The sequence below is a fragment of the Silurus aristotelis genome, assembly GCF_946808225.1.
Source record: "Silurus aristotelis genome assembly, chromosome: 16".
NCBI classification, from domain to species: domain Eukaryota; kingdom Metazoa; phylum Chordata; class Actinopteri; order Siluriformes; family Siluridae; genus Silurus; species Silurus aristotelis.
In genome coordinates, this window is record NC_139589.1 from 7,797,106 (window position 1) to 7,821,758 (window position 24,653).

General features: G+C 37.1%; 2 protein-coding genes and 1 long non-coding RNA gene across 9 annotated transcripts in view; all 3 read right to left on the reverse strand.

Moving 5' to 3' along the window:
• dixdc1b (DIX domain containing 1b) overlaps window positions 1-7,554 on the reverse strand; it is a 38,018-nt gene extending 30,464 nt beyond the window's left edge. For 2 of the 4 annotated variants that reach the window (XM_083565489.1, XM_083565487.1), the window contains exon 1: window positions 3,873-4,055. In XM_083565489.1, coding sequence (XP_083421615.1) covers window positions 3,873-3,932 — 60 coding nt within the window. In that variant the 5' untranslated portion in view covers window positions 3,933-4,055. Of the gene's footprint in view, window positions 1-3,872; window positions 4,056-4,950; window positions 5,074-6,161; window positions 6,202-7,325 lie in introns of those variants that run through there. The other 2 variants (XM_083565488.1, XM_083565490.1) reach the window with 2 other exon arrangements.
• A 3,922-nt stretch (window positions 7,555-11,476) lies between these two features.
• Window positions 11,477-11,927, reverse strand: LOC310739234. Its single transcript, XR_014537300.1, has 2 exons — window positions 11,620-11,927; window positions 11,477-11,560 (listed from the first exon to the last, which is right to left on the reverse strand). It is a non-coding gene; the product is annotated as an uncharacterized lncRNA (long non-coding RNA).
• Window positions 11,928-13,072: 1,145 nt separating this feature from the next.
• On the reverse strand, window positions 13,073-23,632 carry LOC310739220 (E3 ubiquitin-protein ligase rififylin). 4 transcript variants are annotated; one of them, XM_083564952.1, is made up of 6 exons: window positions 23,370-23,632; window positions 21,039-21,218; window positions 18,972-19,424; window positions 18,564-18,774; window positions 15,769-15,798; window positions 13,073-15,659 (listed from the first exon to the last, which is right to left on the reverse strand). In XM_083564952.1, exons 3-6 carry the CDS (start codon window positions 19,239-19,241, stop codon window positions 15,478-15,480), a joined length of 693 nt encoding a protein of 230 aa, XP_083421078.1. In that variant the 5' UTR covers window positions 19,242-19,424; window positions 21,039-21,218; window positions 23,370-23,632; the 3' UTR covers window positions 13,073-15,477. The 4 variants fall into 4 exon arrangements, with proteins under 4 accessions (XP_083421078.1, XP_083421077.1, XP_083421080.1 ...); XM_083564951.1 differs by having other exon boundaries at window positions 13,073-15,662; window positions 23,370-23,627; XM_083564954.1 differs by lacking the exon at window positions 15,769-15,798 and having other exon boundaries at window positions 23,370-23,629.
• Between the last annotated feature and the right edge of the window lie 1,021 nt (window positions 23,633-24,653).

Consider the following 24,653-nt stretch of genomic DNA (forward strand, 5'->3'; position numbering starts at 1 on the left):
TACCTATATCATGTCATTTGACCATGTTATCTCCCGACATCTATGCACAATCATTTGTCAGTATATTGTATATAACTATATATACATTTATTATTACCTACTGCACCTTCTGTACATTATTTACCCTCACCCCTGTACATATGGACCCCACACCCTATATTTATATATTATTTATTAATGTAAATAGGCCACTTATGCACTCCTGTTTAGATGCTAACAGCATTTTAGTGTTAAGCATGTAAATGTACCTTGCACAATGACAATAAAGTTAAATCTAATCTAATCAATAGCTTGGAACGAATAAGCATAGTTGGTCAACAATGGCTTCTGATTGGTCAGTAGGTGTTGATTTATTTTCTAGAAAAGCTGCTCTAGTTCTAGTAAGAGTTCAAGCTGTAAAGATGTGAAGATGTTTCGAACATGGGTAAGTCTACAAGATGGAGGAATTCATTCCTCCAGGACTTTATGAATTCATTACAAGAATAAAAAGGACGATGTTCATTATTTAATTAGAAATAAGCAATTGGAATGGTATAAGAAGAAAAAAATATATACTACAGCTCCATATTAGTGATTATTTTTCCATCACTGGAGTCCCGGTCGTGTTAGTCCTTACTCAGTAACACAAGGTTGTATATGGTTGCAAATTTCTGAAAATTTTCAATGGGAATTTATTTGAACAGGAATGAAAGGGAATAAACTGGGAATTTATAAACTTGGTTTAAAGAGCTAGATTTAAAGCTAGATTTAATAAAGCAGTTTTAGTTGAATCTCTACCCTGGACATTCATCAATCACATGCACACAGCACACTTGCTGCAGGGTTATTAAGGCCACACACCCCTACATGCACTGTGCATTCCTCCATACCTTAACACAAATTATTTCTTGAATCCTGCATAGAAAATAACGTTAAAAAAGTGCCCATCTTGGCAAGTATTCATGTAAATTAAATACATTTTAATAAATGTATGTTAAAAACATTGGGGGAAAAAAAAAGTTTATCTGTATTAGTTTGCATGCACGTCAGCTTACGACCAAACAAAATGTTTATATTCATGTTTGTTTAGGATACAGTTTATATACATTTCCCCAAATTTATACTTAATTTCCATTTCCTTGTAATATTTCCCAAATTCTCCAGATAAAGCTCTTACAGAAAGTTGGGAGCCCTACTAAGAAGTCCAATGCATTGGGATGAATAAAAAGCCAAGCGAACGTTAAAAAAGCAATCCTTCACTCCGTCTGTAAACTGATATCATTATGAGAAATATTTCAGCAGCCAAATTGAATCAGTCTCTAAAAACAGTGAGAATATTTGGCACGGTTTGGGCTTGCTAGCACAATGACTGCCTTGTCTGGAGCATATCTGTCTCACTAAAAGCTCAGAGTGGTCCAGACCGGCTTCCTTCTCGAGAGAGGATGCCGAACACAGGGAGCATTCACAGCCGAGGCAGTGTTAGCTGCTGACCGTGCTGGACAGCCGGAATGTGTCGCCCTCTCGGTGCAGCCAGGCGTGACCCTAAGCGTGCGATCTGTTCTCTCAGTGACCAAGCAGACTAAGAACATTACTGCTGTGTAACTCCTTCCTGCTGTTTCCTGTTTCGGCTGCACAAGGGCAGCTGGGGAGCAGAACAAATCACTAGACTGCTTTATGGTCACATAGAAGGGCAGCTGAAAGAAACACAATTTGACAGGTGCTGAACAAATCCTTTAAATGTGTTAAAAAAAGGCTTATTATTGGGGAAATTGCACTGAGCTCTAATGTGCTTCTGACATTAAGATAATTCCTGTCTTAACTCTTACATAAACATATGTTTTAATAGAATAAAATAACCATCCAGACTTCTTTTTGTGACAGAAATACTGTTTAACTGTTATTACACTACACTTAAATTATAATCTGTTAAACGCATAATTGGAATAAAAGTACAAGAAACAAACAGCTGTGGATCAGACAAGATTCAGAAAGTTTTTTCATTCACTTTGTCACTGATCTCCAGAATAAGGAGCAATTATGACTATACACCATATACGGTTTTAACCTAAAGAACATGAGAAAGAAGCCTGGATGTCTAGAGGTTTAGGACAATCAGATACTGTATGAAGTTCACAGTACAAAAGAGAGATCATTCATTCTGACTAACAACATTATGGCTACAGACTGAAAACAACGATACGATACATTAAATTAAAGACACATATGGAGCAGCTACCGATGCGATGCGATACGAGTCGCCCCCTTACGACGCAGTGCGATCCTAAATCGATTTGATTCAACACAATGCGATTCAAAGCAATATGATGCAATGGAAAAAATATGATGCTATGCAATTCAATATAGTACAGATAGTTTGTTTTTATCTCTTTGGTTCAGACAGACAACAAATCATAAAGTGCCTTCTAACTTCTAACGCATTGCCCTTTCACAAACAGGCCTTTGTAGTGCAATAAACAAACAAAAAAAAGATTAAAAAATAAACACGATATTTCCCTGTTCCTTCTCCAGGAAGATGCAGCTCTACCTCTGCCATGTTAATATATATTCTATGTGACTTTAACTCGGTCTCTGTAGTGTTGAGATACGTCCTATTCTTGTAGCAGCAATAAAATATCAGTCATAAATTACTGGCCACTTTCTAAACAATAAAAGTATAGTGCATCTACTAATTAATATGTTGAAATAAATCGGATTTTACCAATCCAAATATTTTACTTTTAAATAAATGCATCATGTCACAACAATGCGACTCTGTAAATCTTACCATCCCTAGTGTATACTGATGTTATTACTTACTGTTTAGTACAGTATTGTAATCTGGCATGCATCCAGATGTGCTTTAATACCGGCTAAATTATAAAGATTCTATTACATTCTGTTACACTTGTATTACAATTGCGTATGACTAATCATTCATCTGAACTGTTCTCCATCATCTCGGACCATGTGACCATGTTTAGTATTTTCATTATCCTGGCATCCAGATTTAACATTTCTGACATGGCCAGTCTGCTCATGGATTTGTTAAATATGTTCGCACATAAAGCGACTGCATACAGTGGTATATACGTCATCGAGGGCTGGCGACATCTGGTGTCCTGTGATGTGGTTTACACAAATATGGAACTACTTGGTGTAGAAATGGCGACCAATGGGAGGGCAGACTGTAGAGAGCACAACTTATCTCCTGATTTGCCAAAGGCTCAATGTTAATTCATATCACACACTGAAAAAAATTAGTACAGCAACTGGTGGTAAAATGGCTACACTAAACCATACTGTATGGGACCATACAGGATACACATAATAGTTTACATATTATACACACAACCACACACACAGACACACACACACACTCATATAACTATCACCATATGTGCAAGTGTTTTGCTTTAGAGATGCTACTGAGACGCTATCAGATCATTATTAATAATATTAGCTGGAAATGCTGACTCAGTAAGTAATGTGTTTGTGTGTTTGTGTGTGTGTGTGTGTGTGTGTGTGTGTGTGTGTGTGTGTATATACTGGGTGTAGTGTACGTGTGTGTAAACGTACACATGCAATACCGAGTCTGCATTCCAAACTAATAATATCGATCCGATCGATACTCAATATAGAATCGGTGCATCTCTAAAGCAAAACAATTGCGCGCACACACACACACACACACAGAATGGAATATATTTACAGTACTGCATATTCACACCACTTCAGCTGTTCTAACGTGATACAGCACTAGTTTTTCGTTCACTTCCTCGCCAACTTGACAATCCAGAGTTACTGAAGACCTTAACAGCGCCGTGTTTATCCCACAAACATGATGCGGAAACGCTTAAACAGAAAACACACTGAAAGTTCTTTGGGTCATGTACCTCATTAGATCCCTCCTGCAGCACATCGAGGACATTCCCTTTAGATAAGGATGCGATCATTCTTCTGCCTTCTCAGAAAAAGAAGTGGAGAAGAGATAAGATGAGACGAGAAGAGAAGAGAGGAGAGGGGAGAGGGGAGATGATCCCGCTGGTCCTGTTCCTCACTGAATCGTATTAATCGTGCATGGCTGCACCGTGGGCCAAACAAAGAAACTGTACAAACACCGACTCAAGCTCGTGTGATGGCCATATGTGCGAACACACACACACACACACGCACGCACACCGTTAGTTTGCACGCAGAAACAGTATCCGAGGTAGCCCGAGCTAGCGAGACTGGAACGCGCATGCGCACATCGCGAACGCGCAGCTGTCGTTATGGCGATAGCCCAGGATGCAGCAGCACACAGTTCAGAGACACGGAAACACACTTTACCTCAGAGTATAGCACATAATAATACACATAATACAAAATAATCCACATAATCAACAATTAGAACTCTTCTGAACAGAAAAACTTAAGAATAAACACTGAAAATTGCAACACACTAATACAAAGTGGCCCAAATCAGTTTTTTTCCCTTGTGTGTGTGTGAGGAAAACCCATCGCATACTGATAAATTAAGTATTATATTATATAATTTCTACTCCATACTGCCTATGGTTATGACCAATGCCCAGGGGTATGTATTGATTGTTATTAAAAAATACTAATCAAAGAATAAATGAAAGAAAAGAGAGACAGATGAGAGATTGTCTGTTAAGCACGGCTATAACATAAGCGATAGCAGGAACAACACTACATCCAGAGCAACTTCTATAATGTAAATAGTAACAGAAACTAATTTTTTACACTTTCTTTAATTAATATTTAATCACTGGCTAATCAATATTTGCATTATAAGTAGAATAAACCATTTTGGGATGTTTTATTACAGAAAAATGATCAACATGTTTTTTTTTGTTTGTTTTTTTGTTTGCAGGGCCGAATCTTACAACACCACTGTTAATTTTGTTCCTTTAACAGCATGCCATATTATACCCCATTAAATCAAAAGAATTTGATCAGTCAACTAACCTTTTTTTCTCCAAATATTACCTTCTCACATTAGCACTGGAGGTCCTCTCACAGTGAACATGAACAAAATGCACACAACAATACGATTACTAAACCGTGCCCTGTCCTGTGCACGGGTGTGCTGCATAGAGCTCCGCTAGACCACATCCTTCCTGACAGCTTTAAACTTCCTGATTCAGGCTATAACCTACTGTAAGTCGTGCAAAATTCAGACTCAATCACAAGCATTGAAAACAGATCTGTCCTATGTGAATCCCTGTAGATAGTAATGAACATGTTTCTGCTTCAAAAGCTAAAAATTCACTGTAATGGATCTGCAGCTCCATCAAAAATGAACACATCACTTCTTTAAAACAGAATGATTCATTCATAAACAGCTCACTTCACCTTGTGACGCATATAAAGGTTGTATAAATTCATATACACTGATCAGGCATAACATTATGACATTATAACATTCTGACCAGTGAAGTGAATAACACTGATTATCTCTCTGTTAGCGGGTGAGAAATATTAGGCAGCAAATTCATATTTTGTCCTCAAAGTTGACATGTTAGAAGCAGAAAAAATGAGCAAGTGTAGGAATTTAAGCAAGTTTGACAAGGGCCAAATCGTGATGGCTAAATGACTAGGCCAGTGCATCACCAAAACCACAGCTCTTGTGGGGTGTTACTGGTCTGATCCAACAGACGAGCTTCTGTAACTCAAACTGCTGAAAAAGTTAATGCTGTTAATGCTCGACAGGTCAGAACTGTTTTGGCAGCATAAGGGGGACCAACACAATATTAGGCAAGTGGTCATAAAGTTATGCCTGATCGTTATATAGTGTAACATAAATATTTGTGTGTAAACTATTTCCAGTATATCTATTAATTAATTTAGTGGTCACCACATTATTAGCTACATTATACACTATATAGACAAAAGATTGTAGACACTTGACCATAAGATTCTTACGTACTTTTTTGAATATCCAATTCCAAATTTCTTGCTGCCACAATAACCTTCACAGGTCTGCGAAGCAGTTACACTAGATTTTTTTTAGAGAAATTTGTGCTCATTTAGCTTTAAACGGATTAGTGAAATCAAGTACCAATGTAGAGTGAGAGCCTTTATATGAGTGGGTGGTTATATTGATGATTGTGATGATGATGTTGACTGTGATTGTGAATGTGATGATGATGATGATGAATGACAGTAAGCAGACTTACAGATCCTTCCACAGCTGAGGAGCGCGGCATCTTTTCTGACCTGAAATTTAAACAGAGCTAAAATATGATAAACAATATACATATTAAAAGGTTAATCGGTGCACTATAACCAACAAAGTTAGAGAAATTATATAACAGATTTGGCGTTTTCTCTCTCCATAGGAGGAACTGACTTTCACTGTAAAGATCCACTGTGTCCGGCGAGCGATCATCAACTTGAGCCACAACAGAGAATCCAGAAAAGAACCCAAAAGACCCAGGAAAAGCAGAGAACCTGGAGAACAAAAAAAAAATGCAGAGAACCCAAAATATCCAGAAACCCAGAGATCTCAGAGAGCCCAGAGAAACCGGAAAACCCAAAGAACCCAGAGAACTCAGAGAGGCCCAAAGAACTAAAAAAAATAAAAAAATCCAGAGAAAACCTAGAAAACAAACAAACAAAAAACTTAGAACCCAGAAAACCTAGGGAACTAAAACTAAAAAACATCAGAACCCAGAGAACACAAAGAACCCAGAGAACTAAAAAAAAAAAAACCTAGAGAACTCAGGAAACTTTGAGAACCCAGAGAAACAAGGAAACACAGAGAACCCAAAATATCCAGAAAACCCAGAGATCCTAGAGAGCCCAGAGAAACCAGAAAACCCAAAGAACCCAGAGAGGCCCAAAGAACTAAAAAAAATAAACTAAAAAAAAAATCCAGAGAAAACCTAGAAAACAAACAAAAAAATTTGAACCCAGAAAACCTAGGGAACTAAAACTAAAAAAACATCAGAACCCAGAGAACACAAAGAACCCATAGAACTAAAAAAAAAAAAAAAAAAAAAAAAAAAAAGAAATCCAAAAAACACCAAAAACACAGAGAACTCAGATAACCCAAAGAACTAGGAAAAATAATCTAGAAAATGCAGAGAACCCAAAACATTTTAGAAAACTCAGAAAACCCCAAAAACTCACTGAATTCAAAGAACTATAGAATAGAGAATCCAGAGAACTAAAAAGAACACAAAGAACCCAAAGCCATCAGAGAACCCAGAAAACAAACAAACAAACAAACAAAACGTAGAACCCAGAAAACCCAGAGAACAAAAAACAAATCCAAAAAACACCAAAAACTCAAAGAACACAAAGAAATAAAAAAAATCCAGAAAACTCTGTGACCTTACTCAGTGACTAACAGCGAGAATCCGCTTGTATCCTGGTGAACTCGCCAAACAAAGCTGGTTTTCTCACCGAGTTAGTGATGAATCTCCTCCTGGATCAGCTCTCAGCTCTGTTCTCTCTCTGAAGTTTATATGGATGTAGATGATGTATTATTTATAAACTTTTCCATTAATGTCTTCAGCACGCATTCCCACTAAATCAAATCTCAGCACATTCGCCCAGCCGTTACTATGGTTACCAGAAACACTAGCACGTGGGTTTAGGGTTGAAAAGACCATTACAATTATCTCTATACGTTTTTAGAATATATTTAAAGACATTTTTAAAGATATATAATTCAAATGACAAAAAAATGAAGAAACCTAAAATATAATCGTAAATAGGTACAATTATAAAAGCAGGTGCTCTTATATAACTGGTACAGAACAGAGCGCATACTGCAGGACTGTGTAGTATGGTAAGTATTAATGTCTGTATGTTACATAAGTACTACTCTAGTATACTAGTTAGTATGGATGTTTGCTCCCCTTTAACTCCCCCTGCTGGTGAAATGTGAACACTGTCCATGTATTGTATTCGAGTTTATAATATATATTTTCCTCAAACACAAACTGTGCTACATTTATAAAATCATTACAGGAGACTGAAACATGGTGGCATAACATATGGCTGAGTGTGAATACATAATTAGCTGTTGATTATCCTAACAACAGGGGCAGACACAGGCTGACTGAGGGGCAAGGTTGAACAAGAGAACAAGTGCACCTCCTACTGGAGGATATTTTCTCACACTTAGGAGCACCTATGGAGCACTTCATCTCTTTTTCTTCACTGAAAAGGCACCATACCGGGCATCTTTTTTCATGCATGGAAAGGAACCCTGTAGGGCATCTCGTTTTCTTGCACATGAAACCTAAAGGTCATTTCATCTCATTTTCTCCACTGGAATGGTGCACTTGAGGGCATTTAATTTTTTTTGCGCATGAGACCTAAAGGGCACTTCATTCCATTTTCTCCACTGGAAGAGAACGTCTGTCATTTTCTGTTACATGTCACTTTATTTCATTTTCATCCATAAAAAGGAACCATACAAGGCATTTTATTCGTTTGCATACGACTTGAATGGCACATCATCTCATTTTCTTCACTGGAAAGGCACCTTAGAGGAGATCTCATTTTCTTACACATGAGATATAAAAGGCACTTAATCTCATTTTTTCCACTGGAAAGGTGCCCTAGGGGTGATCTCATTGTCTAGCACATAAGCATATTCTACACCTGTATTTTATGAGACTAATCAGGGTGGTGTTTTAGTCCAGGGACACCAATAAAAAGGAGAAAGACAACAGCTTTGGGGGGGGATAGTGACTGTGACTGAGACTGTGGCACTGTCTTGTCCTGTCTTGTCTTTCTTCCAGAAAGAACCACAGCATCTCCCACAGCACCCTACAGGGCATCTAATTTTCTTGTACATGGGACCTAAATAGCACTTCATCTCATTTCTTACAGTAACAGCACCCTAGAAAACATCTCATTTTCTTGCACATGAGACCTAAAGGGCACTTTATCTCATTTTTCACTGTAAGAGCACCTTAGAAAACATCTAATTTTCTTGCACATGAGACCTGGCACTTCATCTCATTTTCTCCACTGAAAATGCACCATAGAGGGCATCTTATTTTCTTGCACATGAGACCTAAAGGGCACTTCATCCCATTTCCCACTGAGAAGGCAGCCTAGAAGGCATTTCATTTTCTTGCACATAAGACCTAATAGGCAGTTCATAAAAATTAGAAAAAAAAATGCATCTCTTGCTTTTAAGAACGAGTTGTCACTTTTTGTAATTGTCTCTACTGGAAGACATTCTAGAGGGCATTTTATTTTCTTGCACATACCTAAAGGGTGCTTGTTTTTCTCACAGAGAGTAGCACCGTAGAGGGCACATTAGAACTATAATGACAATCACAGTTTCTCCAATCTAAGGGCATTCAGGATGTCATTTTATTTCTTTTGTCTACCTTAGGGGCATCTATTGGGCACGTTCTTGCTATTGAACAAATGTAGTTCCTTTAGGCAGAGACTATGACAAAAAGTACACATGTACATGCAAACTATTTACATTTAAAAAATTTAAATCTCTACAGTGGTCAAAATATTTCAATAATGAGCCTAACATTTGACAAGTTTTGCTGTAATTTCATTAATAGTGAACCTTTTGAGAAAAAAAACAAACAAACACACATCATCGTCGTATTGCAAATTGTAAGGTGAGTGATAAGGATAAAGACGACGGACACTCATAAGGACAGTTGGCATTTAGAACGGATACGTTCATTTATTGATACAAAACTGTCAAACCAAATATCTGCACAAGAACAACAGTGTATAGTAACAAAATTCTAAAAATATAGCATTTTACGTAGTTTATAAACCCCAGGAGATTTTGTGGTGTGTCGAATAAATTCAGCATTCAGCACATTCGCCTCACTGCTTAGTCGGTTCACGACAACACTGTCGATTTCACATGCGAGTTATATGATAAATGTAAAGCGAAAACATCCAAGACGATCGAATTTGTGTCGGCTGAAAGTGTTTTACAGGTTTGTTTTTTTTAAACACACGCACACACAGGCACAGAAAATAAAATGTATATTTAGAATTCAACATTTTCAAGCATATTCAGTACAATTCTAGGTACCGATCAACATACCACATATCATTGTTCAGCGAAAAGAGAGCACTTCATTTTTCATGATTATATTAGTCAGGATAGACATCCGATAAGATATTAAAACACTGCTTCTTTTTTGTTCTTATTATGTCATCCACATAGATATAGCATTTAAAAAAAAGATTCTTTCCAAATACGGCGTTACGTTTTTTTTTTTTCTTTTCTAATTTCCGATATACTAAGACGTTTGACTTTTGTGTCACTCGATTTGGTTCACATCCAGATTCACAAAAATGTTTAGGTTTCTAGTTAGAGGGAACAACTCGGCATATACATGGACAATTTTTCGATCACCTAATTCACGTAGTCAAAAGAACAATTATCCACATAAGTGCCATATACATTGCACATTTTTAAAAATTGTATTCAATCAATTGTTTATTTCACTAACACTGGTTACACACAGAAGCTGACCTTCCAGTAGAAGATTATGCAGTGATCAGTAGTGATGTTAACAAACACTGCCACTTATTCTTACATTTACTCACTGATAGCTAATGCGCCAAAGGCTCTAGATTCCGGCGAATCGTTAATATGTATGAATGCAAAAATCGATAAATTTTAAGTGTAAGACCCGAGGCCCAGTCATGCCTCATTCTCTAATGTGGCTTCAGAACCGACCTGAAAAAAAAAAAATACTAATATGGCAGTACAATATATAATAAAAGTGTCATTAATGTGTTATGGTCTCACATATAGGGAAACACTGAGTTCACAGCCAGGTATCAGCCAAACCTCAAAGCAGTTTCATTGGATGGTGTTGCTGTGATAATGTGTCGCTTGCTATTGATTTTGTTCAAATGCTAAATAATCCTCGCTTTCATTCCATATTGAATGTAATCACAGCATGGATAAACGTATACACACTAACAATTGCATTAGGAACACCTGCTCATTCAAGAAATCGTTCACTCAACCAATCATGTGGCATGTGTGAACAGATGCAGGCAAAGGGCTTCAGGTTTGTTCACGTCAAGTATCAGAATGGAGATATTGGTAATATTGACTTTGGAATGAAGGTTGTTTGCCAGACAGGTTGGTCTAAGCATTTCAAAAACCGAGGATCTGATATTTTTAACACAAATAGTCTTAATGAAGCAGAGCAGAGAAAAACAGCCAGACTGGTTTAAGCTGACAGAAAGGTTTAAAAAACTTAAATAACTCTTTATAATCACGTTGTGCAGAAAAGCATACCTCAGGACACACATGTCAAACCTCAGGATGGCTTGATAACAACAGCAAAAGTTACATCTTCATCTGTTTAATTTGACTGAATCAGTATCCACTGTCACCTCAGATTTCTATTCTTGTCTAACAGGAGTAGAAAGCAATGTAGTCTCCTGCCATGCTGTCCGAGATGCTTTTTTGCTCTTTTTTTAAAAAACTTTAAGCTTTTTAATCTACTGGGAAACTCTTGCTGGATGTTTTTTGCACCATTCTGTGTAAACTCTAGAGATTGTGGTGTCTGAAAATCCCAAGAGATTCAGATTTTACCCTACCAGCCCACTGTCACTATTCATTCCTCTTTCTCATATCAAGAATGACTCACTTCTGTCTATGTTAACTTACAAAAAATGTCAGTTGGGAGTTCAAGCCAAAATTGAGATTGTCTGCCAATTAGATGTAGGCATGTCAAAAAAATGTCAAGGTTCCCTGGTGGTCTAGGGGTTAGGATGCGGCACTCTCACCGCTGCGGCCCGGGTTCGATCCCCGGTCAGGGATCCAACCCCAGCCACTTCTTAGTGCCGGTCCCAAGCCCGGATAAATGGGGAGGGTTGCGTTAGGAAGGGCATCCAGCGTAAAAACATGTGCCAAATCAAACATGCGGATGATCCGCTGTGGTGACCCCTAACGGGAGAAGCCGAAAGAAAGTTTTGTCCTGCATTACAGTGTAACCAAATAAAATAATTATGTTGTTTAAAATGTTAACATGTAAAGAGTTTTGTGAGACTGAAACAGATATTAGTGGATCTGAAGGGGCATTTCTTAATATATGTGATTATGATAAAAATCCATCTTTTCAGGACAATATTGTTCGGATACTGTTACATGCCAGAACAAGCTTAACCTCAGTGAGACCGATTACATAACAGCTAAACAAGAAAAAAAACAAAAAAACACAGAGTAATATTCAAATGTGAGATACTCATGTATAACTACAGATTTATAGCGGTTTATGAAAGATCTGGATGCATCATTATATGCCACACTATACATTTTGATAAATACTACAGACAAAAACACACATGAATAGTTATGAGAAATTTGTCGTTTACCCTCTGTTGATACAGTGCAGTGTGGCTGGGTGAAAAATGCTGCTTTGACGTTTGATGGTCAAATCATACACGTATAAATCAAGTGTGTATCGTTTGTACCTTTAGATTGCATTTTTTTTTATTAATGTAGAGTAAAGCTTTAAAGTATATTAGTGGTCCTCAAGGTTGATTTATGCACTTTAATATTATACTTGCATTTCCAGGCACAAAACATGTCCTCTTGATAATTCCATACATTTTGGTACCTTTATTTCTGAAAATGAAATTTCCCTGGATAGTGAAAATGATATGATTTATATATAATTACTTTTCCCTCTAAATAGACAGAAATTGGTTTTGACTAAATCCTACAGTAGAACTAAATATGGCATACGCTACTACATTTGTTTACTGGTGCCACGATTGGCCCAGAAGTGAAGCTATAGTACATTCAGAATATGAACAAAAAAAATCAAACAAACAGAAGCCTTTAATAACACCTACGGTTAAAGTTGTGTGGCAATTGATTAAATGTAAAGTCAGTGGTAACAAAACAGCTTATTTACAGTTATAGCTATAAATACATTTGACTGGAGCCTCAGACGATGTTGCATTGGTGTAACACTGATTCTCAAAGTGGGATCCAGGAACCTTTTTTATTTTTTTATTTAGTTTTATTAATTTATTATTTTATATATATATATATATATATATATATATATATATATATATATATATATATATATATATATATATATATATATTTGTTTTTTGTTTTTTTTGGGGGGGGGGGGGGTGTCTGCGATTACTTTCTTTGTTTTCATGCTGAAACAGCAAGTTTAATTAAAACTTCAGTAACTCCTTAACAACTAGATCTATAGATAATAAAAATCGCTAAATACAAAATAAAAATCCAAACAAATAGTTTGTTATTTGTAAGAAAAAAAAAAGCAAAAAAAAAAGCACCATGTTTCCAAAAGAATCGCTAAAATGTTATTGTACACATCTAAATAATGAGGTTAATATTTGAATTTTATTATAAACATGTACTGAGGCAGTTAGTGGACTTTTCTCACAACTAAAAGGTCCCTGGTTTGACGTTTGATAACCCCTGGTGTAATAAATCCACGAGTGTGTTAAAAAGCTCTCTGGTGCAGAGCGCTAAATGGAGGCTCGGGCAGTAATAAGAGCACCATGTGACTAACACAAACCAAGGCTAGTGTTACAGCTGCACGCATCTGAAGGAAGACCATGGAACCGTCTGAAAAACCACCAGCTCAGCACAACGGTCTACTGTGCATAAGAAATAAGATGGCGATGAGGTTGTAAAGTGTACCTTCGCCACACCGTGAACAGCACGGGGCTCGTTTAAAAAAAATAATGCATCGTGGAGATTTAGTGTAAAAAGGAAACGAAAAGAAAAAAAAGAGCTATGAGAGTTATTTTCTTGTCGAAAGTCATCATACGTGAATGCAGTCCCAAAATCACTACAAACAACACTATTTGTTTGTGAATAAATTTTTTTTTGTGTGTGTGTGTGTGTGTGTAAGCCCCACCTCCTCCACTCAATAAAGCCAATCATAATTAAATTGAAACCAGGGCAACCAATGGTCAATTACCATAGTAAAATAAAAACATGACTATGCAAATTCTAATTCATTATTGCTTCATGAACATGTAGAGACACAAACAGCTTTCTAATTGTAATATATAGAACTGGAAAGATATCCTTCGATTCATCTTTGTTTCATTTGTCTTTGTCATTGAGAATCCTGAGGATAACAGCGGGTGAAGTGGAGGAATACGCTCTGGGTAGAACGCGTGTCGTTTGCACAATGTCGCATTACTTCGTCATGCTATTTATGATGTATATGATGAGGTCTGACAAGAAAACAACTACACTGATAAGGCTGGTGAAAAAAAGCGAATATGTAAAAGTAGCACCTGATTATAGACATGCGCATGCAGCCTACACTTCAGCTTTCCATCTGAAGCACACAAGTTTTCTCACGCAGCTACAGTCCCACCGTCGTGATAACTCGAGCTGTTAAACCACAGTGTATTCAACAAAGTATTCCATTAATGGCATGAAAAGACATGCAGTTATCAAACCGATGTGCTGCAATAGGACAATAATCAACAGTGCGTTTTATTCCTCTTATACCACAGCAATCACATCTTTTTAATTGAAGAACTATGCGCTGCTTAGAGTTGCATTAAATGTTGCAAAACATCCATGAGATAGGTTAGTTCCTGTTATAGATTACTATATAGCAGCAATAAAGCGTTATTCCCTCACCTGCACATCTCTCTCTCTCTCTTTTATTTTTAGTGACTTACAAAAACTGACTAAATGTTAAATAAACATCGCAACAATTATTATTTTTTTTTACTTATAAGTCTTGGATTGCATGGACCACTTGTACTTGTCAATCATATGTATCAAAACACGCGTGTTAATATGAACCTGTAACGTGCCACACAGAGCTGCTCTTAATCAACTGATTAGAATTGAGAATTCAACAATGCTGTGGTATAAACGTCCATTACCTGTATTACACTCGTTGTGCAATAAAAGCACAAAGAGAAAAAAAAAAACGAACAAAAGCATGACATGCAGTGATGAGAAAACAAATCGCTCGATAACTCAGTCACTGGAAAGCACACACGCTGGAAAGCATTGTAGATGGTACACAAATTGCGTACAGCTCCGTCTTCCCTGGAGCTGAAAAAGGCATCATTGCTCATCAATGTTTGCTCTGATTACTAGCTCACCAAAAACACTACAACAGTGAAGATTCAGCTGCTAGATCAGATAAGCTTGATTGTCCCTCATAACTTCAGATATTTAATGATATGTTATTTTATGATACAAGTTTCTGAATGTTACACAAATAACTAGCTGGCAAACCAGGCGTGCTCGTTCACAGTCAAACATCACAGCAGATTGTGATCATGGAGGATAATGCGGAAAGGCATTAATGCATTAATGCATCCGTAGAATAAACCCCCACAAAAAAAGTTTAATTAGAAACAATAAGGAGGAGCAAAGAACGGTGACTGAGCCTCACATCTCTCTGGGCCTCCGTACAGGAACGGTAGATGGAATGTGTGTGGCTATTAAACGAGTGTTCTTCAGGTACTCTGGCTCTCCGCTGCGCCCCCCCATCAGGATCTGAAGACGTGAACGGCACGCACCACGTACTGTCTACAGATGGGACACTCGCTCATGCGCTTGCCGCACTTGCTACAGGTCACCATGTGGCCACATTCCAGCAGCACGCAGTCGATGGGTGAGTCCATGCAGATCTTACACAGGTTCTCCTCCTGACTGCTCGGCTCGGCTGGTTCTGCTACTGACACAGAAACGCACATGCTTTACTACATACACGCCTCGTTATATACTTTATTTCACATGGGGTGTAGTAACTATGCGCTGGTTAAACAAGTAACACATACCTGTGCCTGATTCGTTTTTAGTGTTTGAAACTGCAAATAAACAAGCAACAAGCAAGTAAGCAGTTTATCAATCACCAAAATTACTACTACTAGCACACTTTCTGGATAGTAAGAGATTATTAAAGCAGCCTAACTAACATGGATATAGTTCATAGTGTTTTTATGGTAAATGTGTAATGTAGCAGTTCAAGCAAGATAATCAAAAGATTTATTCAGTTTTGCGTCTGCCCGAAGTGTCCATTTGTCCTCTGTGCGAATGGACACGTTAAAGTACAGCAAAAAGGTAGAGGTTTGGAAACACAGAGTCCTTTATGAGACACTTCCATGCTCCTTTTGTTTTTATGCACCAGAATCGGTAAAAGGCAAAAACACACAGAAATTGAACAGTGTATGACTGGAAGTGAATGGAAATTGTAATACTACAGCATATAGGGAAACTGTAAAACAGGGGTCCCCATACTTTTTTCTGTGAGGGCCACATAATTATTCCTTTCTTTAAAGGGGGGTTCAGATCGTTCTGTAAGAGTAAATTACATGGGCCGACGTGACTACCAGTATTACTGTGGAGATTTTACTACGATTTGAAATGTATTTATTATGCGTCCTAATGCTAGATTAGATTATTATTTTGTTCTGCACCGTACAAACAAACAAGCATTACTTTTCAAGAGATACAGAGCCTATCAAAAGAGCATTATTACTATCATAATGACATTTTTTTACTTACTTATGTATATGCATATGGTTGGTGGGTGAATCTAACAGATAATTAGGCAATGCTGATAATAGAATAGTAGATTTACCGATACTGATAGCTGGGTTGGATCGCACCCGCCGATAACCGATTATTCAACGGATAGTTTTTCAAATGAATACTGAACAAAAAACAAACAAACAAGCAAGCAAACATAACACGTCATGTAAAATAGTTCTGAACTTTCTTACAAATATACAGTACTAAATCATGGAAATGTGCTAAGGAAATGAATATGAATATTTAAATTAATAAAAATAATTATATAATTCATAAATTATAAAACAAATATAATAACGTGCGCTTCATTAGGGCTGTAACGATTTCTCAATTAACTCGAGTAATTCCATTACAAAAATTAATCGAGGTAAATTATTTCCCTAGATGCTTCGTTTAGTCCATTTAACTAAACATGGAGCACTTTGTTACCCCCGGACCATTATTACTGATGTACCACCGCTAAACTCTGTAGCGCTCTGGACAGGGAACACAGAAGATGCCTCAGAATGAAAATAATGGAGGAACAGGGAAAAAACAACGAGAGGCAAGGAAAAGATTCAGGCCAAAGAAAATGCCTTGAAGAAAAGTTTCAAAAGGTTTGGGATCATTTCAAACTAAAACATAAAGAAAACAGCGTACAGTGCGGTTTGCGTTTTTTTAAAGAAATTTGAAATAGATTTTAATATTTTTATTTATATACAGTGTGGTCCAAAAAGTCCCTCCTCGGTGGTCGTGTAGAGCAGGTAGTGAAGCACGTTTGTAAAGCTGGTGATTAATACATGGATTTAGCTGAAAATTGACGCGTGGAAAATTTAAAGCAGCTTTTCTGGAGACAAGAAAACCACATTGTGATACTGTGCGAGATTTATTAAATAAAAGAGAGTGAGAATAATCTACGTGACCTACAATGTATTTGTATTTTGATGTAATATGGCCAATAAAAATGCACTAAATGGGTTTAGTTTTCACAGATATTCTTGTAAGCAATTTCAGCCATAAAATTGTACATTTTTCTAAAAAGAAAAACAAATTACTTGTTCATTTTAAGGAGATCGGTCTCATTTTCTCCCTATTTAGTATTGCTGTTTCATAAAGAAAAAGTACTTTCTAATTTACTTGATTAATCTATGGAATAATCTTTAGAATACTCGATTACTAAAATATTAGATAGCAGCAGCCCTGTTTTCCATGCAGCGTGCCGTCTCACGTGTAAAAACAAACAGCACGTGGTGTCAGTAATTCGTCTCTAGAGGCCGCTCTTGTAATGACAGCGGACCGGAAGCCGGAAAAACTATCGGTTTGGATTTTTGCAGCAGTTCCCGCCATCAGCAATCGGTGCCAAACCCTCTATTGATAACTAAACATTTTAGTTTGAAAGCCAACCTTTATTATTAAGTATAGATATGATAAAACATATTTAAATAAAAAATTTTAACTATGTCTCTGGCGTGGGCTGTAGTTTGGGGACCCCTGCCCCTACAGCTGTGTGCTTCCAACTTCACAGCAGCTAAGATTACAGAACACCCATATACTTTATGGGTCTGATAGTCAGGTGTGGTCAATTTGTGTTCATATTATGCACTGTATACTGTATGCTGAAGTCACCCTGTGAGCATCTAAAATGTGGTCACAGTAGAAAATAGCAAAGGTGAAAAAATGAACCTGATACAATAATGATTTATTTGTCTGTGGTGTGTTATGAAATATTACAGTTCAGCCATAGTTAGTGTTTTATTAATCATTATGTTTGAAACAGTCTATCCTTGGCTGGTTAATAGGAATAGATTATATTTGTCAATTAATTCATTTTTTATTATGTGTAGATCACGTGTGGATCTATTTATCTATTTTATTTTGTGGTTAATAGTTATTATTTACTTCGCAAATCATTCTAAAATCTCACTGAGTCATTCTAGTTGAATCTGTAAATCTATAAAACAATGACAAAAAAAGGATATAGATAGACAAAGAGAGATACAAACCAAAGCTAAAGCTGCAGTGTGTGAGGGATATGATATCTTGTTGATGTGGAGTGACTTACCCAGGTTGTGGAGATCTTTCTGGTCATTAAAGAGACGTGTAACCCTTTCCATCAGCTCCCACTTCTCACAGCAGCCTTGAAAGTTCACAAAGTTGCGTGCCAGGATTTCCTTCAGCTGGCGCACTGTAAGACCCTCGACATCCTCCACGCTCCTCAGGTCGGACAGAGACGCCCTGCGACTGTGCACCAACGTCTCCCTGCTGTCTGTTGACTAACACACACAAACGCTTGATGTTTTTTACGATCAGCTGATTTTATTTATTATTCTTCATACAATTGTATTCCTTTAAACGAAAAGCTACGTTTGCTACGTCCTGTTATCTTACACACCACTTTATAAACAAGTATAAAACGTTTGATACTTAATAATACAATAAAAGCAGCTTGGTGTTCGGCGAACGCTTTCACCTCATCATCGTCGTCATCGTCGTCATCTTCATCCTCATCTTCTCCCTCCTCCTCCTCTTCTTCCTCTTCGTCCTCCTCTGTAAGAGACCCTGGCTCCTCGGCTGCCTGGGATAAAGGTGTGTGGGACTGTGGGACATCTGAAGCAGCTGGCGGAGGCGCTGAGTTGCTGCAACCGTTACTGCTGCTGCTGCTGCTCCGACTGTTGCTGCTGCTGCTGGGCGTGTTTTGGTCCAGCACGAGCTCCACCAACTCTTCCTTCTCGCGGCACATGTGAGTCGGAATGTCATGCAGGTGCAGGTAGTCTCGCAGCTCCTTCACTTTCAGCCCTATCAGCTGGCTCCGCTCGAACCGAGTGCCGAGGAAGCGCCGACACGTCTGGCACAGCGCCGGCCTGAGCTCGGGCTCCACCCAGCAGCGGCTGCAGAAGTGCTTCTTGCAGTCTACACACACATTCTGTATCAGAAGAACCATGAAATCAGTGATCAGTTGAAGCCTGCCGATATGCTGAGCCGCTAATTATCGTAATCTGATCGGATGATATTCCACGGCCTCTTCCGCTACCTGCAATGCAGCACTTTACTTTCCGGACTCATCTGAAACCTGTTCCGGGTGTGTCGCAATTATTACACACTTCTCACTGCAATTCCCGATGTAATTATTCATAATATTTGCAAGAGTATTGCCACAAAAGCTCTTTACAGAAAAACAAGCCTCTTGCTGTGCAATGCTCGGAAAGATTCACCGGTGAATTACATCCCTAACCCTAAAAGTGTAAAACAAATTGGAACATGTCAATAATAGAACAAGAAAAGAAGTAAGGCTTTTACTTGTCACAAATTACAATACAGTGAAATTCTTGCCTCACATATCCCAGCTTGTTAGTAAGATGGGGTCAGAGAGCAGAGGGAGCCATAATACAGCCCCCCTAAAGCACCGCCGTGTCAAAGAAAGAGAAGGTTAATGTCTGTGCTTAACGGCCCAACAGTGGTAGCTTGGAAACACTGTGACTTAAACCCTTAACCTTCTGATCAGTAACTCAAAGACTTAACAATTGAGCTCTACTTCCCATATAAGCCACGCTGCACTGTTACTGTTGTGCATCTTTAAGTCAGCACTGTGCCATTCTTGTTTACTTGAGGAATACCCAGGAAATTGTAAATAAATATTTCCAACAATTGGTATTAAGGGTGGTGAATAGATAATAAGTGCCGTAATTTCCGGACTATTAAGCGCACCCAAATATAAGCCGCACCCACTGAATTTGACAAAGATTTTTATTTTGAACATAAATAAGCAACACCTGTCTATAGGCCTCAGCCGTGTTTACACTGAAACTAATGAACTTTACACAGGCTTTAACGAAAGACAGTGCCTGATACACGGTGTAACAGGTAAAATATTTTGTGGCTCCTTTAAGAGCAGAGCGGCATTTTGAGAATCGCCTGCCGCCGAATTTTTCCGCTATTACTGCATGTGTGCAAGACCGAGGCTCATTTTTAAGTTTCTTTGACTAACCCGTAACGCTGTTGCCAAGAAAAATAAAAAAGCACGAGTTTTGGAAACCTGTCTGTGCTTATATGATTTCTGTTAGTAAACTCTCCCTTCACCCAGACTCAACGTGTTACAACGGCTTGTATCTAAACAGTAGCCTACCAAGAAAGTCATTGTTCATTGTCTTCCTCCTTCCGTGGAAGTTTTTTCTTCCGATGCCGTGCAGCTCAGAACACAGTTGAGGTGCGTTTTTCCGTTTCCGTCCGGAAATTTCATTGGTCTAATGTTATGTCGTTTAGTTTTTTGGCTTGAAGTTTGTGAAACCGGGAAAAATCCATAAATTTGCCACTTCGTTGTTTAAGCCGCGGGGTTCAAAACGTGGGGAAAAAAGTAGCAGATTATAGTCCGAAAAATACGGTAAAGAAACAGTTTTACCTCTGACTTTTGGTAATTAACTGCCTCTCATTAGTTATACAACACTAAATATGATAATGCGTGTGTGTGTGTGTGTGTGTGTGTGTGTGTGTGTGTGTGTGTGTGTGTGTGTGTGTGTATATGCATGTGTGTCTGGTTCACCCTGCTTGCCGAGTCGACCTGGCCTCCGCAGGCCCTGCACAAGTGTTCGGGTGATGATGGAGCTGGGCTGAAGCCCGAGTTTGTGTAGGCCTGGTGCCATGTGCTGCTGGTTTCTTCCACGGTGGCGGTCGTTTTCCACACAGAGCCAGTTACATCAACATCAGGCTCTCACACTGCTTCCTGACCAATCAGAAACAGAGAAAAAACTATAGAAAACCATACACACACACAAAACACACACAGAGATGTCAGATCTTCTAGAGCTTGGTATAACAACACAACATGTATATTTTAATCAATTTCACCACAGTAGAAATTAATATTCTGATTCTGACTGACTGAAGCAGAATAAAATATAAAAACAATCATTAAACAGCTTTTTTCTGGCTTTGGCTATATCCTGCATTAGATCTCTCATCACACTGCTTATCCTGTTCTGTCTTTATCCACAAAACAGTTTCATATTTCAATATTAGAATGTTTAATTTACATGATTTTCAGGCTTTTTATTCAATCTACTGTAACATCGCAGGGTTTCCGCACGTATCCACCATTTCAATGTAATGATTTAAGATTTCTTTTTATGTCAATTAAGGTTTCAGAGCAGATATCATTTAAAACATGTTTCACAGCAACCAAAAAACCCACAAAAGCCACCCCATACTGTAAATGTTGTCCAAATATTAAATAACAACAGAAACATTTTTCATATTTTAAAATAAAAAACTTTTGACAAATTAAAATTAAAAAACTTTTTGGATAACAAAGTAATATTTATATTAGTTTTATTTCCTATAAAATAATAAACTAATTATGTAACATAGTAAAATAGTAATAGTAATATCGTTGTTGTTATTAGTAGTAGTAGCAATAGTAATGCTACTATCACTTTTATTAGTAATAATGCTAGTAGTATTGATAGAATTATTATTTGTATTACTATTATTATTATTATTTATTTATTTTTATTATTATTATCAGTATAACCAACAATAGCAGTAATAGTAATGCCATTATTATTTTTATTATTAGAAGTAGTAGTGCTAGTAGAAGGACACACATGGTCCATAAACACAGACAATGCAGTGTAAACAAACAAACAATCATACAAAAAAATAACCATAACAGACATAATCCACAATATTAATATTAATAACATTATTCATTAATTAATTAATTAATTATTATTATAGAAGTAGTAGTAAAAGTAACAATATTATCATTTTTATTATTAGTAGCGATGGTAATAGTAATAGTAGTATTGGTAGTAATGCCATTATCATTTTTATTCTTATTATTGATTTTATACGTTTTCTTCTACTGCTTATTATTATTACTACTATTAATAATAGTAATTCCATTATCTTTTTTTAATTATTATTATTAGTAGTGGTGGTAGTAGTATTAATACTATTTATTATTATTATTATTATTATTATTATTATTATTCATTTTGTTACTGTAAAAGATATTATCACTATCTGTGTCTAAGCCAACAGAATCCTTGTTTTGGACTTGTTAGAGATGAGGTGGTCTTGGCACTGGAGTCTCCACTAACTTGTGTTGTGTGTACACACCCTGGACTGGGTACTGCTGCATTTACACTGCTCATAGCTACAGTTAGAGTAAGACAGCTGGGGCATTTTTACACTCCTGAGGGTAAGAGACACTTTTCCCCCTCATAAATCAGCTCAGGGTTTATTACAGCTTATGTCATATACAGACCAGTATAAAGTGTATAATCTCAGATCCACTTTATTACACCTGTGTGCTCCTTAAAGGAATACATATATATTATATTATTCCATATATTATATTATTCCTATCTCACACACACACACACACACACACACACACACACACGCATACACAAATATATAGATATAATAATTATGCACATCTGGACCATATAATATCCAGATGTATGGGCTAATTCGCTTACTGGTATCAAGATGTGTAATTTTTATCATATTTATCAAATATAAAACCAGCCAGAGAGACTTACATTAGAAAGAAAAATATGTTTAAAATTATTAAATATTTTCTTTTTATTATTATTATTATCATCAATATTATTATTAAATAACACAAATGATACGCAGCGAGTTTCACATCGAATAAATTATTCGGCTGTATCCTACATGACTTTATACTCCCTACCTAGGCGCACTACATAATGTATAATATAATGACTTCTTTGTGCCCTATCTAGTCCCCTACATAACCATCAAAGAGCGGTTTAGGACTCGGCCTTAGTAATGCCGCAACCAGCCGGCTGCGCTACAATGACTTAGCTAGCTCGTGTGATGCTAAATGAAATAAATGTCTTACCGAAAAGCCGATGTGCAACTCGTTTCAGTGCCAGTCATCTCGTTCTTCCGTTCCAGGTGTATCGCATGTTTTGTATTACAGGGTATTTGCTTTGAATGTATATTAAATAGAGCGTTATGAAATGAGAGCACTCGGACAGCGGCTCGTGGTCAGTAGTTCCCGCGACAGAGAACGAGGTTTCTTGCCTTGATGTGTGAGAACACTGCCACCTACTGGACATACATGAAATAACAAGGTGATGGAAATACAGTGAAATACTTAACCCCTAAACAACCAGGGTTTATTACAAGTAAACTATTCTTTTTTCTTTCCCTTTTTCTCCTAGTAGTTATATTCTGTCTTGCCTGTATTTCTAAAAAAAATTCTAAGGTAAAATTCTATTTTTTTTTATAAATATGAACACTGTATTTTGTATTAAATAAAGAAAATACATAAATCTGTATTCTATTTTCTATCTATTTCTATTTATCAATTATTCTTACTTTTGCATCGATTTCTGAAAATTCTCCAATCTTTGTACCATAACACTATTTTTACAAAAGAAAAAGAAAGCACATCGATCTGTATTATATCTTCGATCTGTTTCTATCTAGCTTCTATTCTAACTTTTTATTCTAACATTATGCAACTTGTTGAATTTTTGTCTCCTGAATGTATACTTCAGTCTCAGTGTATATTGTTCTATAAGGATTAACATATGTGTGCTGTGGCTAGTGAGTTGAAGGTACTCTTAAAAGCTGGCAAAAACTAAATCTAAAAACTGCATTTCACTGCATATAATTACACTAAATGTTTAAACGTGTGTGGTCACCTGACTATCACACCCATATGTGTGTCACAGTTGGTTCACAATGTTCAAAGCAAACAGCTATCTAGATTAGATATAGTGCAATGCAGGTGGCACCTGATATCAGTGTCTGGCCTCAGTAACAAGCTCTAATCACCACAGCTACACCCCAAAAATCCAGTGGAAAGCCTTCACAGAAGAGTGGAAAAAGTGAACCAAATCTGGAAAAGAATGTAAAAAAAAACAAAGCACATATACACTATATGGACAAATGATTTGTGACACCTGACTTTTTCACTCATATGTGGTTTTTCCCCAAACTATGTTGTTAAGAAAACGAGACGCTATGGCCCCAAAAGGATTTACACACAGGCCGAGGAGGTTAATGATTTTAAACAATCGATTGATATGCTGATGGAGGAGGTTTCTGTAGTTAGACAACAGCAGAAGACCATTATGAGCTTGTTGAAGAAAGATAAAGCCCTGAGGCTACAAAA

Excerpts from the sequence above, each read along its gene's own strand:
- LOC310739220 (XM_083564951.1), bottom strand. The coding sequence starts at position 19,241 with ATGTGCCGCGAGAAGGAAGAGTTGGTGGAGCTCGTGCTGGACCAAAAC. Across the intron at positions 18,775-18,971 it reads ACGATGACGACGATGATGAG|TCAACAGACAGCAGGGAGAC; the intron begins GTGAAAGCGTTC and ends TGTGTGTGTTAG. Across the intron at positions 15,799-18,563 it reads GAAAGATCTCCACAACCTGG|TTTCAAACACTAAAAACGAA; the intron begins GTAAGTCACTCC and ends GTTTATTTGCAG.